At 39.6% G+C, this 12,034-nt stretch overlaps 1 protein-coding gene across 1 annotated transcript in view; it reads right to left on the bottom strand.

Moving 5' to 3' along the window:
- Positions 1-12,032, bottom strand: part of KIF27 (kinesin family member 27) — a 28,820-nt gene extending 16,788 nt beyond the window's left edge. The window contains exons 1-4 of the mRNA XM_005420846.2: positions 11,995-12,032; positions 11,188-11,582; positions 8,982-9,182; positions 6,674-7,602 (exon numbers count right to left, since the gene is read on the bottom strand). Coding sequence (XP_005420903.2) covers positions 6,674-7,602; positions 8,982-9,182; positions 11,188-11,485 — 1,428 coding nt within the window. The 5' untranslated portion in view covers positions 11,486-11,582; positions 11,995-12,032. The remainder of the gene's footprint in view (positions 1-6,673; positions 7,603-8,981; positions 9,183-11,187; positions 11,583-11,994) is intronic.
- Positions 12,033-12,034: the final 2 nt, after the last annotated feature.

The following is a 12,034-nucleotide window of genomic DNA, read 5'->3' as shown; positions in this document are numbered from 1 at the left end:
CATATGAATGAGTTTGGGTGTTAGCTACAGCCAATTTGGTATTTTAATATCATGTAAGACAGCATTATCCAAGCAACAATAGCTGCTAGCAAAGAAATGTGTATGTACAGACAAGAACAGGTCCTCTGCTAGTTATTAAATCTGTCCACATGCAAACCCTGCTCTGGAGTCTGTAGTGTCTCATTTATTTTAGCCTTTCTCTAACCATCTCTTCTGGCTGTGGATGGCATATTCCCTGGGGAAGGGAGTTCAAGCTAAGTTTAAGCTCAGCTTTTACACTGTTTTGAACCAGGGAAACAGAGGTTTAAAACAAGTCACAGAAGAAAATCAAGAAGGAAGAAAAAAAGCTGTGATTTAGATTGCTTGAGAACAAAGAAAAGTCAAAGTTTGTTTATGCAATTGCCTGATAACAATCTATAGCTTTATCAATTTGTTTGCAAATTTAAAAATGGGTTGATGTTACAAATTTCTAACTTATTGGAGCACTGCCTCCTTCCACATGTGACCAAACTCAAATTAGTTTTTCTGAGGTGTTCATCTGGCATCAGAACTTCACTTAGAATCCAAATGGTGTATAGTTGTTTCAAGTAATAAAATGTTATTTTATTACAGTTGTTTTAAGTAATAAAATCCGTTATTAATTTTGATTTGAGATGATTTTCACTGTACAATAACCTGCATTTCTTTTCTTTTGATGTTCACCGTCAACATTTTAACTCAGCACATCCAATATAAGTATTTCCTAAAGGCATATGGGGATGTTTCCAAAAAGAATTATTCATTTGATCATGTGTCAGTTCTGTTAGGAGATATGCTCTCAGAAGGCTGAGAGCTCTTCTCCCCACGGGTCGTCTCTAGGACTATAATCTCCTGTGAGAGAAACAGCTGATCAGTACTAGTGATATGACAGGATCCTCATGGGGTATCTGCATGCTAAGACTCCCAGATGTTTTGAAATTTTCACCTTATTTGGCAAACCATAAAGAAGTACGATGTCACCAAAAAGCAAAAGTTGATGTTTAACACAAAAGCAAATATTAGAAAGTGATTAGACAAAGAAATCTGCAAATAGTTTAGAAACTCTGTTAGCTAAAGGCATGGTAATGGAAAAGGAAATACAGGAGGTTTTGTGAGACCATAGCTGAAGAAATACAGTTTAGGAAATTGCTAAGGGATAAGAGATGAGACTATAACTTTGTACTATTAGACAGACTAGCATATTACATACATAGTATTAAATAATATTAGACAAAACTTGCAAAACTTAGTCCCTGGGTAAATTCACTGATATCTTTGAAAATATCAGTATTGTAATTATATCTGTAATGCTTCTGACGAAGTAATATCTTCCCAAGATTCAAAACAATTTCTGGGTTCACAGGACAACTGCTGAGGATATGGACTTAAGTACACACTTCCAAGAGAAGAGAGTTCTCTTTCTCTTTCTCTCTCTCTTTCTCTTCTTTCTCCCCCTAACTAAGAGGAAAACTAACTTTCCTAACTAAGTACACTCCCTCACTTCTAAGCCCCCAGTCCCAAGGAAGAGTAAACATAAGAAAACTTGTGGGTCAAGACAGAAATTGCACAGTAAGTGCAGGTGAAGTGAAAGAACAGAGAAAATAACACAAAGGTAGTTAATTAATGCAAAACAAATCACTCTCTGCCTCCAAAGGGTAGACTGATACCCATTAGCTCCTGCACAAAAAGACAGCTAACATAACTAAACCCTCCTCCCCCTTTCAGCTTCTGAGTATGTCATATGACGTGAAATATCTCTTCGGTTGACTTGGGTCATCTGCCTGGTTGTGCTCCTCCTGTCCCTGGGCACAGCGGCCTATCTATTCACTGGTGTCACAGACAGAGTCAGTCCCTTGATGCTGTGCAAACACTCTGCAGCAAGAGCTAAAAAACTGGTGTTTTATCAGAATTGTACTAGTCAGAAATGTAAAACATGGCACCCTGCAAGTATTTATGAAGAATATTAACTCCATCTTGGTCAGACTTAGTACAACCCCCACTTCATACTCCACACCATTTATGTCATGCTCAAGCCCCACACTATCCAATGCAACCTTATTAACCATCCTTTCTTCCCTTCTCATCCTTTGACTTATGCACAGATATCATTCCTTTAGTCTATAGATTAGTCCTGTAAAATACCCATAAAATGTCCACTGAGTTTATTTAGTCCATGATGTGGGTTCTGTCTGGTTACAGTGATCACTCGGGACAGGAGCCCAGGCTATGCTACAAGAATATTTCTATGATCATCCAACAGACCAGCACAGTCCTTCCATGGTGTCAGAGATGGAAATGTTATCACTCATGGCTTAAACATTGTCATAATGATTTTTTGCCTGTTATGGCAAAACTGTACAACAAAGCTGCACCAACAAATCCCAGAGTGAATGCGCCTCCTGATTGAAACTCTGTGAGTTAAACTGACTAAGGCTATTCTAGAGAAGAAAAGTGAAAAAACAAAGAAAATTGGTTAAATCTCAGGCCTGGGAAGTAATGGAAAAGGTTGGGAGAGCATTCACAGAAGAGCCAAGCCCAGTGGGTTCAGGGTGGAGGCCATGGTCCCAGGCTTATCTGTTGCCAAGTTTGCCGGAAATTCCCCCCCCGAAAGGGTGGGGGAGGAGGGTTTTGGGTGCATGTGAAAACCTCTGGCCAGAGGTAGTGAACACCCATCCTCCTCTGTGCAGATTAGCTCAGCTGTGGGACCCCCCCACTCCAGGAAAGTCAAATCTATGGGACATTCACATAAGCGGGAGCTAAGGGGGCATCAAGGTTCATCAAAGGCCCCCTGAAAGGTTCCTGAGACCCTGTGCCAGAGGACTGTTCATGATACAAAATGATGCAGCTGACCCGAAGTCCTTCAATGGACAGTGTCAAACATGGCCCCCCCTCAGGGGAGGCACCTGGGCATTCCCACTTGGCCTAAATGTATGATAATCCATTGGATACTATGCTTCTGGCCTCACCACCAAGAAGACTAGATGGTGAGGATCTATGAGACATCATTAAGATGCATGGAGGGGTGGTATGTTTCTACTTAATCTGTCTCTTGTCATTCTTCCTGTCCCTCCTTTCCTTTTTCTCCACTGTGTTTTAAATCACTGAAGTGGTAAATAATAGATATCTAAGAACTCAAATTGTTACAAAATAATTTGACGTAGCTCTTACCAGTGAGCCTGAAGTGGTGGCTTTAGCAGCCTCAGGAGATCTAAACAGCAGAACCACATAAGCACTTAGGAGTGAGCAATTGCTTGCCTACTACGATTTGATTCGAAGCTGATCTAAAGGTGTAAGTAGCAAAATTGGCATTGAGTGCATGCAGGAATATCCATCAGTCTCTTTGCTCCTTGAAGGGTTAATTCCGACAGCAGAGATGCATTAAAAAAGAAATAAAACATTTTGTTTCCAGGTACTTGAATTTGTAAGAAAATATCAATGGAAGTAGTCTGTCTGAATTTACTCTGAGCTATGAAAATTCCTTCCTTCCTTCCTTCCTTCCTTCCTTCCTTCCTTTCTCTCTCTCTCTCTCTCTCTCTTTCTCTCTTTCTCTCTTTCTCTCTCTCTTTCTTCTCTCTCTTTCTTCTCTCTCTTTCTTCTCTTTCTTTCTTCTCTTTGCTCCTTTGTGAATAGAGCAGATTGTAACACATTGTAGAAGCATGGGGTTCAAACCCAGAGAGCTGTAAGTCCACTGCATCAGTAACAGAAAGAAGAAGGGGTCTACTGCATCTCAGGAATTGGTCGACAGCAACTGGAACAGTAATCTTCCTGGAAGACCCTTTTAAACCACTGCCTCTTCCCCCCCTTTTATGTACAGACTGCTTTATGTGCAAAGTTCCAGGACCAAAATAGGTGCACCACCCCACTTCTCATATCCATTTCACAGTCATGCAGATAGAACTGTAGGGTGGGATTTGTCATGGGCCCATGGTTCCCTTTCCCTTAAGCAGAGTAATTCCTGGTCATGGTAGTCAATATGTTGGCCTGCCCAAGCAAGGGGGTAAAGAGATTACCCACATTATCTTTTGAGTTGCTAGATCTTGTGTAACAATCTTTCCACAGCTGAGATGCAGGCCCATATCAAGGAGAGGGAATAGAGATTTTCAGTAAATCTCTAGGGCTGGCAAACTTTTCTATACAAAGTTGGTGCCACAGAGTAAGCCTAATTCAGCCTTACTAGGTTCCTGTCATATGATGTCTGTGTGTTCTGTATAGACTTCAGCCACTCAGATTGTGTGGACTGTACATTGTTTGGATCTTTTGAGGCCTGATTATTGTCCATGTCACGGAAGATCACCTCCACCACCTCTAATTCCCTCAGATATTAAATATATTCCTCTGTGGCAGTCCACATTGGATGACAATCACTGGATGACAATATCTTCCATAAGAGAGTACTTTGTCTTCATGCTCAATAGGAGTCACCTCTGGAAGCTGGAGATGGCTGACCCTCTTCCAATCCCTCTGTCAGTCCCACAATCTCTAGCAAAGAATCCTAGCTACTGTGTTCCCCTACCTTTTAGTTCCCGACTGTTAGCCCTACTATTCCAGCTCTGGATCAACCAGGTAGCAATTAGTTCATCTTGTCAGGCAAAATCTTTACACATTATCTTGCAGCTAGGCCATGGATAGGGACCAGGTAGCTTCTGCTTCTCATTGATTTCCACCTCTTTCCTTTCCTGTCCTGCTGTGGAACCGGCTACCTGTTCTGATTGTTCCTCTCACCTCCTCTGAGCATGAGCTGCCTCTTCTCTTATTAACTTGATCTCTGCTTCCACTGTTTCTTTACTACAAGATCAGCTATTACAGTTGACGGTTCAGTCTCTGATTTAGTGTCTCTGTGGCCTCAGACCAAGACCTCTTCTGAGTTTCAGACCACTACAAGTCTGTTTGTGGGCTTTTAGACCAGACCCTCTTGCATTTCTAAGGGCACTGGACACTGACTTTATAGGCATGGGGCACATCCAACACAGCTATAGGAGTCACTGTGTTTCACCTTCGCTTCTTCAAATAATGTATTAGTTGGATGGGTTAATGAGCCTGTTCAGATATGAAATCACAAGCTGTCAGAGGCAGCAGTGGCCCTGTGCTCCTGCCCAACTCCTCCACACATACTGACACCCCAGGGATCAATCACCTTAGAGCATGTTCCTCGTATGCTCAAATCATGTGGCAACCCCAAATAGCTGTTTAACCTTATGAACAATAATCAAAGTTGGGATCACAACACATTAGTATGAACAGTCTGATTACATAAGGATACTGAAGGAACTCAGAAGCCACTACATCAAGGCTATAAAAAGCTGTCCTGGAAGAGAGGAAGGGATAGGTACCACTTTTTCCCCTCTCTCTGCAAAATGTCTCTCAGGGAAGAAGAGGGGAAAAGCATAGTTGCTGATTTTATCCATGAGGTGGTTCTTGGAGTAGTGGGACATCCACAATTGTAAGACCTGAGTACCAGATTAGGCTGATGGACAGTGGTTTTGTCATAGCTCTCCCAAGCAAAGGAAAACAAGTGACAAAGAGCAAACAAAATAGCAAAATCTGAAAATAGTCATTAATGATTCTTGGAGGCTGTTTTACAGCTAGAAAGGAATCAAGCATCTAAATATTCAAGGACACATACAAATCAGCACCCAAAGCAAATATGCAGCTTCATGACCTGCAACAGTCATTAAACATCTTAACCAAACAGGTATTAACAAGTTTACCCTAGCACACTACAATCAAGTCTGTTATTATCTTGAAAGCCTTGAGCCACAGGTTGGGTTCCAAAATAGACTGTTGTGGGTTACCCGAGGAGGTAGCTAAGCACACAGAGCTATCTCTTCACTTCCCCCTACCCCCATTTCCTAGGAGGACAGAGGAAGAGCAAAGGGAAAGTGAAAGCAAGAAAATTTGTGAGTCAAGATAGAAACTGATCAGTAAGTGATGATGAAGTGCAAGAGAGAAAGAAAATAAAACAAAAGAGATGATGCAAAAGCTATTGCCCAAGGCTGACTAATGCTCAGACAGTTCTGGGCAAAATACAGGTAAGTCTCCCTAAATCTCCTCCTCTCCCTTTTCATTGCTGAGCATCATGTTATGCGGTATGAAATCTCTCTGATTAGTTCAGGTCATCTGCTTTGTTTCATGTTTGTGTCTCCAACTATTCATGCATCCTCTGATCTATTTACTGGGGGGGGGTGCAGGCAGAAAAACAGAAGGCCTGTCACTGTACAAAACACCGTTCAGAAAGAGCAAAAACATTACTATCTCATTACCATCGTATTGGTCACAAATCTAAAACACAGCACCCTCGGGGATGCTATACAGAAAACTAACTTCATTTCAGACGGACCTAGCACGCTAGCATAGCTAAAACCAAATATCTAACAGATAAAACAGCTCAGCCTCAAGAATCATCTTGAAACTGACTAGAGAAAATATAACATTACTTCACTCATCTCTGTTGTCACTGATTGTGTATTCAAACATCCATTACAAAACACCTACGTCCCAGGGATTGGCCAAATGAAATTCTACAAAGCTGGAAATTAAACTTAATTGTCAAATTAAGTACAGATGACAATTTTATCCATCTTTCACAATATAGTTCAGATTTTGGCAGATTGCTTTTTTACTTAGTCATTTAAATAAACAGCTTATAATTAAATACCTGGCATTTCTTTAGTTCCCTCTTCAGCTGAAGTATTGTAACGTGATGTGGTACTGGGCTGGTCTCAGTGCCTGTGTCAGCCTCCTGGATGGTGAGAGCTTCCTTCCTTACTTTCTGTACCATAGTGATCCAGCTCTGCAACCTGTCCCGCTGACTTCTTCTTAAGCTAACATCATCATACAAATCAACCAGAAAAGGTAAGCCTTCATCTATACAATTTCTGTAACTGAAATATTGAACCTGAAGGCGAGTGAGCTGTTCCTCAAGTGAACTGATACGGGCTTTTTCTTCATTTAAGTCATGTAACTGCTGATTACGGGCCTGTTGGCTCTGCAAAGCTTCCCGAAGCAATCTGATTTCAAGTTCCATTTCATCAATTCGGTCTTTTTCTGGGTTGTAATTTACTACTGGTTTATTTCTAATGTTTTTTGCTCTGTTGGCATATTTGAGAGAATTTAAAGATTCATCAAAGTCCAGTGAGGATGGACTTATACATGTTATCATAACAGTCTTGGCATTTCCTCCTAGGGAGTCTTTCAGAATACGAGTGATTTTAGCATCCCTGTATGGAATATGTACACTTTTTCTTTTTGGGTCTCCAAGGGCACTGATGACATTTCCCAAGGCCAAGAGACCACTATTGATCTGGACTGATTCTTTGAAGCGTTCACCAGTATTTCCAGTCTTTGCTACCCTCTCTGATCCTGCCAAATCCACAAAATGAAACTTTGAAGCAATCGAATCCTGTGCAGCATTCTGATACTCTGCAGACTGCTTCTGATGAATACTGATGGTAAAAATGGCATGAGATCGACTAGAGTGCTCATTCATCTGCGTTGTGCCTGTGTGACGAGCTGCATTGCCGCTTTCTAGCAGGCTTATTACTTCATCTGCACATTCTACTTGAAATTCCTTAGCACCGACAATCACTTCAAACACCAAACCAGATGAAAGTAAGAATAACTTAATAAATTCTAAATAGCAATAGTTTACAATGATAATTCTTCAGCAATAGTTTACCGCAATACCTATAATAGTGTATTAGAGAAACATACAAGCCTGCTATGGCTATGACCTACCTATGAAGTCAGAGCATATAGCCATAGAAATAGAAGATACAATATGTGCAAAGCATGAGGTACAACACATCTGAAACCTGCAGATATTTAATGTAGGGGTCTATTGTGCCATAATATTTGAAACAGTATCTTAGACACAAGACACAACTCATTTACACATTGCACACTGCACATCACCTTTACAATTTACAGTGTGGTGCTACCTAGAAAAAAATATGAACAAAATCAGCTCAAAGGATATTCTGCCAGTTAAAAAAAAGACTAAGAACTATAAAGTTTTTAGTAAAACTTGTTCCAAGCCTGTACTAAGAAAATAATTTCTATTCTGAATAGCGCAGATAGTTGGGCCTTTGGGACAGGTATCTGTTAGTAATCTAATAAAGTGTAAGTGTACTTCTACCAAGTACTCTTACTAATAATCTTTTTTATCATATTTTTCTTTTAATGAGAAATGGAAAGTGTCCTAGCACAAGAAGCTGACTCTAACTGTACTGAAAATAAATAATTTGAAATGTATTGTGGGATCCTTTTGAAGCAATGATATTGTCTGCAAGATTTGTGCTGAACTAGTGCTTTCTCCCAGCTACAGACAAAAAACCCATGACAGCTTAATATAACAGTTTAAAAATACTAGAGTAAACACAACAATTAGAATATAAAGAAAAATAAATCCAAACCTAAACCAGATTAGGTACTTTCAGAATAAAGTAACTCTGATGTGGATTCTTCTAGCATTTTCATGGGGTGAACAGGATACCTACAGGGCAAGTATTAATGTCAAAGCCTCTAAAAATATCTGCTTCCCCTTCTCTTAATGAAGTGGTCTCTTCCACTCATTTCAATGTAAAAGGAGAGCAGATATTTACAATATAATTGACTTAACAATTGTAATTTTGAAGGAAGAAGCAATGGTTTAATCTTAAAATATCTATTCAAGTGAATAATCACATACTATTTTGTTTCTAGACAGAACTTGCAGAAACAATAATTGTGTTATTTACTTTACCATTTGTTGCCACTTCCATCCATATAATAGAACATCTATATTACTGACAAGCATCTAAACCCCAAACTGTTTCCAAACAGCTAAAATGAGCTTATATTCTGAAACTTTAATAATTTTTTTCCTTTTATTCATAAGTAGTGAATAAGCACTTTCAAGAGAAAGCAAGAATAATTTGGACACAAACTGAAACACAAAACACCAAATTTGAGAGCTGGAATCCTACCTGTATTTCCCTTCTCATCTTCTCGAATATGTAGATATTTCACGGAGGTCTCCAAATCCAACAAATCTCTAAGTTCTTCCTTGTAAACCTCTATATAGGATACCTTCACACGGAAGTTAATATTACGATGTTCAGAAATATGATGAAATAATTCCTGAATAGCCCGCGGGATTATGCCCCTTTCATCCACTGCAACTGATGCTAAAATATAAGCACAAATGTAACAGAAAACTGCAGTCATTCTGTAACATAAATTACAAAGACTGAAATTTGAGAGAAGCCTGCAATATTTAGTATGCAACACACTAAGGAATCTGAAGAGCTCATCGTTCACAAGGATTTTTGTAATTTTTTTTCGTGTGTCTGTCAGAAGTTTTGTTTGCATCCAGTACTAGGATACAAATCCAGTATTAGGATTTAAATTACATAATTTTATAGTTATGAAAGTTATGAAAAATATGGATTCTGCTTTAAAACTATACTCCTCAGAGTACAGATTTCTTCTTTATCCCTACTCAGTATGGTTAGCAGTGACATCTCAAGGGTCTGAGAAACTATAAATTCTACTTATATAAAGCAAAATCATCACTAACATAGCAAGACAAGATTTATGACCAACATTAACAGTAATTTCCTATTTTTTCATAAACATGGAACACTGGTGCCAAACTCTACTTTTTTTTTTTACATAGTCAGCAGAGGACAATGTTTCCATTAATCATCTGTGTTCTTCATCCAAGACTATGGAAGCTGTTTGCCTATGAGACAACATCAAGAATCTCTTTTACCAAAAAACTAATGGGTTGCTCACACCTAAGTATTAATTTAGTAAATATATTCATTAACTAAAAGGGTGTAATTGCAGAGCTATGATCAGCCTTAGACTGTGACATCCACAACCAAAACAATTTAGCTAGCAATGGTACTTATAGGAACATTAAATAACTACTAGTGAAGGGAACAGAAGTGAAGTTACAACAATAAGCAGAAGAGGCCAGTGGTATGAGGTTCAACAAAGCCAGCTGTGGGGTCCTGCTCGTGAGGCACAACAATCCCCTTAAGCACTACAGGCTGGGTGGGGGCAGAGTGGCTGGAAAGATGCTCAGCCAGAAGGGACCTGTGGGTGCTGGCTGACAGCAGCTGATCATGGGCCAGCCATGTGCCCAGGTGGCCAAGGAGGCCAATGGCATCCTGGCCTGTACCAGCAGTTGCGTGGCCTGCAGGACGAGGGCAGTGATTGTCCCCTTGTGCTGGGCACTGGTGAGGTCACAACTCCAATGCTGTATTCAGTTCTGAGCCCACCACTGCAAGGACATTGAGGAGCTGGAGTGTGTCCAGAGAAGGGCAATAGAACGGAGGTAGGGTCTGGAGGAGCAGCTGAGGGAGCTGGGGGTGTTTAAGCTGGAGAAAAGCAGACTCAGGATAGACTGTAGTGCTCTCTACTACCACCTGACAGGAGGGTGTAACTGGGGGGAGGGGGGTCAGTTTCCTCTCCCAGGTAAAAAGTGACAGCACAAGAAGGAATGACCTCAAACTGCACCTGGGAAGGTTTAGATTGGATATTAGGAAAAATTTCTTCACTGGTGGTCAACCAATGGAATGGGCCTAGTTGTGGACCTGGAAATGAAGGGTTAATGGTTGGACTTTAAGATGTTAGGGGTCTTTTCCAACCTACACAATTCTATGATCCTATGATTCTAAATAAAAGGAAGACTCTACCAAGATATTTACAATACTCTATTTTTATCCGTTTGGAAGAATTAAAGCATAAATTTCTCTGATGTCACAGAAATTTCTCTCAAAAGCCCCAAAAAAGCAAACAAATCCAACACAGAATGAGCAAGTAAACAATTAAGTGCCTAAAGAAGACGTTTGCAAGGTAAGATAAATGTAGCAAAAATTTTCAAAACCACTATATATCAGAAAAAAAAGTTCTAATATAAGTTGCACGTTAAAATGTGGAATGTGAAAGAACACTTAACAAATTGGGTTTTTCTTAGATATTTTTGGTATAGTCTAATTTATGGAGAAGTTTTTACAACCTTAATTATCTCATAAACTTTGGAAGTTTGGGGTTTTTTTACTACACGTTTTTGCCTTGGTCCTTAAAACTATGCAGCATTATCTGCTATGTAATAAACTTGCATAAATGCACCCTCTACCAATTAAAAAATCTCCAAAAACCAAAAACCTTTCTATAACCTACCAATGTGGTCACCGCCGATAGTGTAAGTCTTCCCAGAACCAGTCTGTCCATAGGCAAACACTGTAGCATTGTATCCTTCAGTCAGAGACACTAGAAGAGGCTTAATACAAACAGTGTAAACTTCTTCTTGGGTTGAGTTTTTGCCAAATACAAAATCAAAAGTGAAGACATGGTCCTTTCCAATGATAACTTGTTTAGCATTTGGCACTAATCTGACACACACTTGGTGGTTATGAAGTATTTCTTTGGAAAGCAGAGGTCTGACTCGGACTGCAACTTTAACTGGGATCTCCTCCATGCCAGACTCCACCACTGTGCGTCCCACTCAGTATTCACACGGTCAAGAAGAAATCTGTTACCACAGCTCTGTTCACTTCATTCACAGCTGTCTGCAACTAAGAAAAAGTTTTCCATGTTATATAATACAAAAAAAATGTATCTCCTGAAGTGAAAAGCTGAGATTTCCTAAGGAATATGTAAGCACCATTACAATCTTGAAAATTACCTGATATAAATGCAGCTCTATTAATAACTATATAATATAATCAATTAATAAATTATTTTTGCATCTATTTATTTCCAGGTTAGCAGACTTAAGTCTGAAAGTTGCCTGATTTCCTATTTGAATATAACACAGTCATACAAAGCAACAATATTGGAAGAGTTTTAATAAACACTGTTGGGAAAGCAAAGGCTTACAATGGATCCTCTCATTTTTCCGTTCCTGCATTCATATTGGATAGGCAATACAAATCAGTCAAACAAAACCTTTTTCTCCAGAAGTTGTATATACCCTCTTCCACTTACTAAGGACCAAACAAGGCAAGAGAGACACTCGGGTGTCGAC

This window comes from Geospiza fortis, unplaced genomic scaffold, assembly GCF_000277835.1.
Source record: "Geospiza fortis unplaced genomic scaffold, GeoFor_1.0 scaffold12, whole genome shotgun sequence".
Lineage (NCBI taxonomy): Eukaryota > Metazoa > Chordata > Aves > Passeriformes > Thraupidae > Geospiza > Geospiza fortis.
Note: the sequence above shows the minus strand (reverse complement) of the source record. Positions and strands in the feature narration are given on the sequence as shown.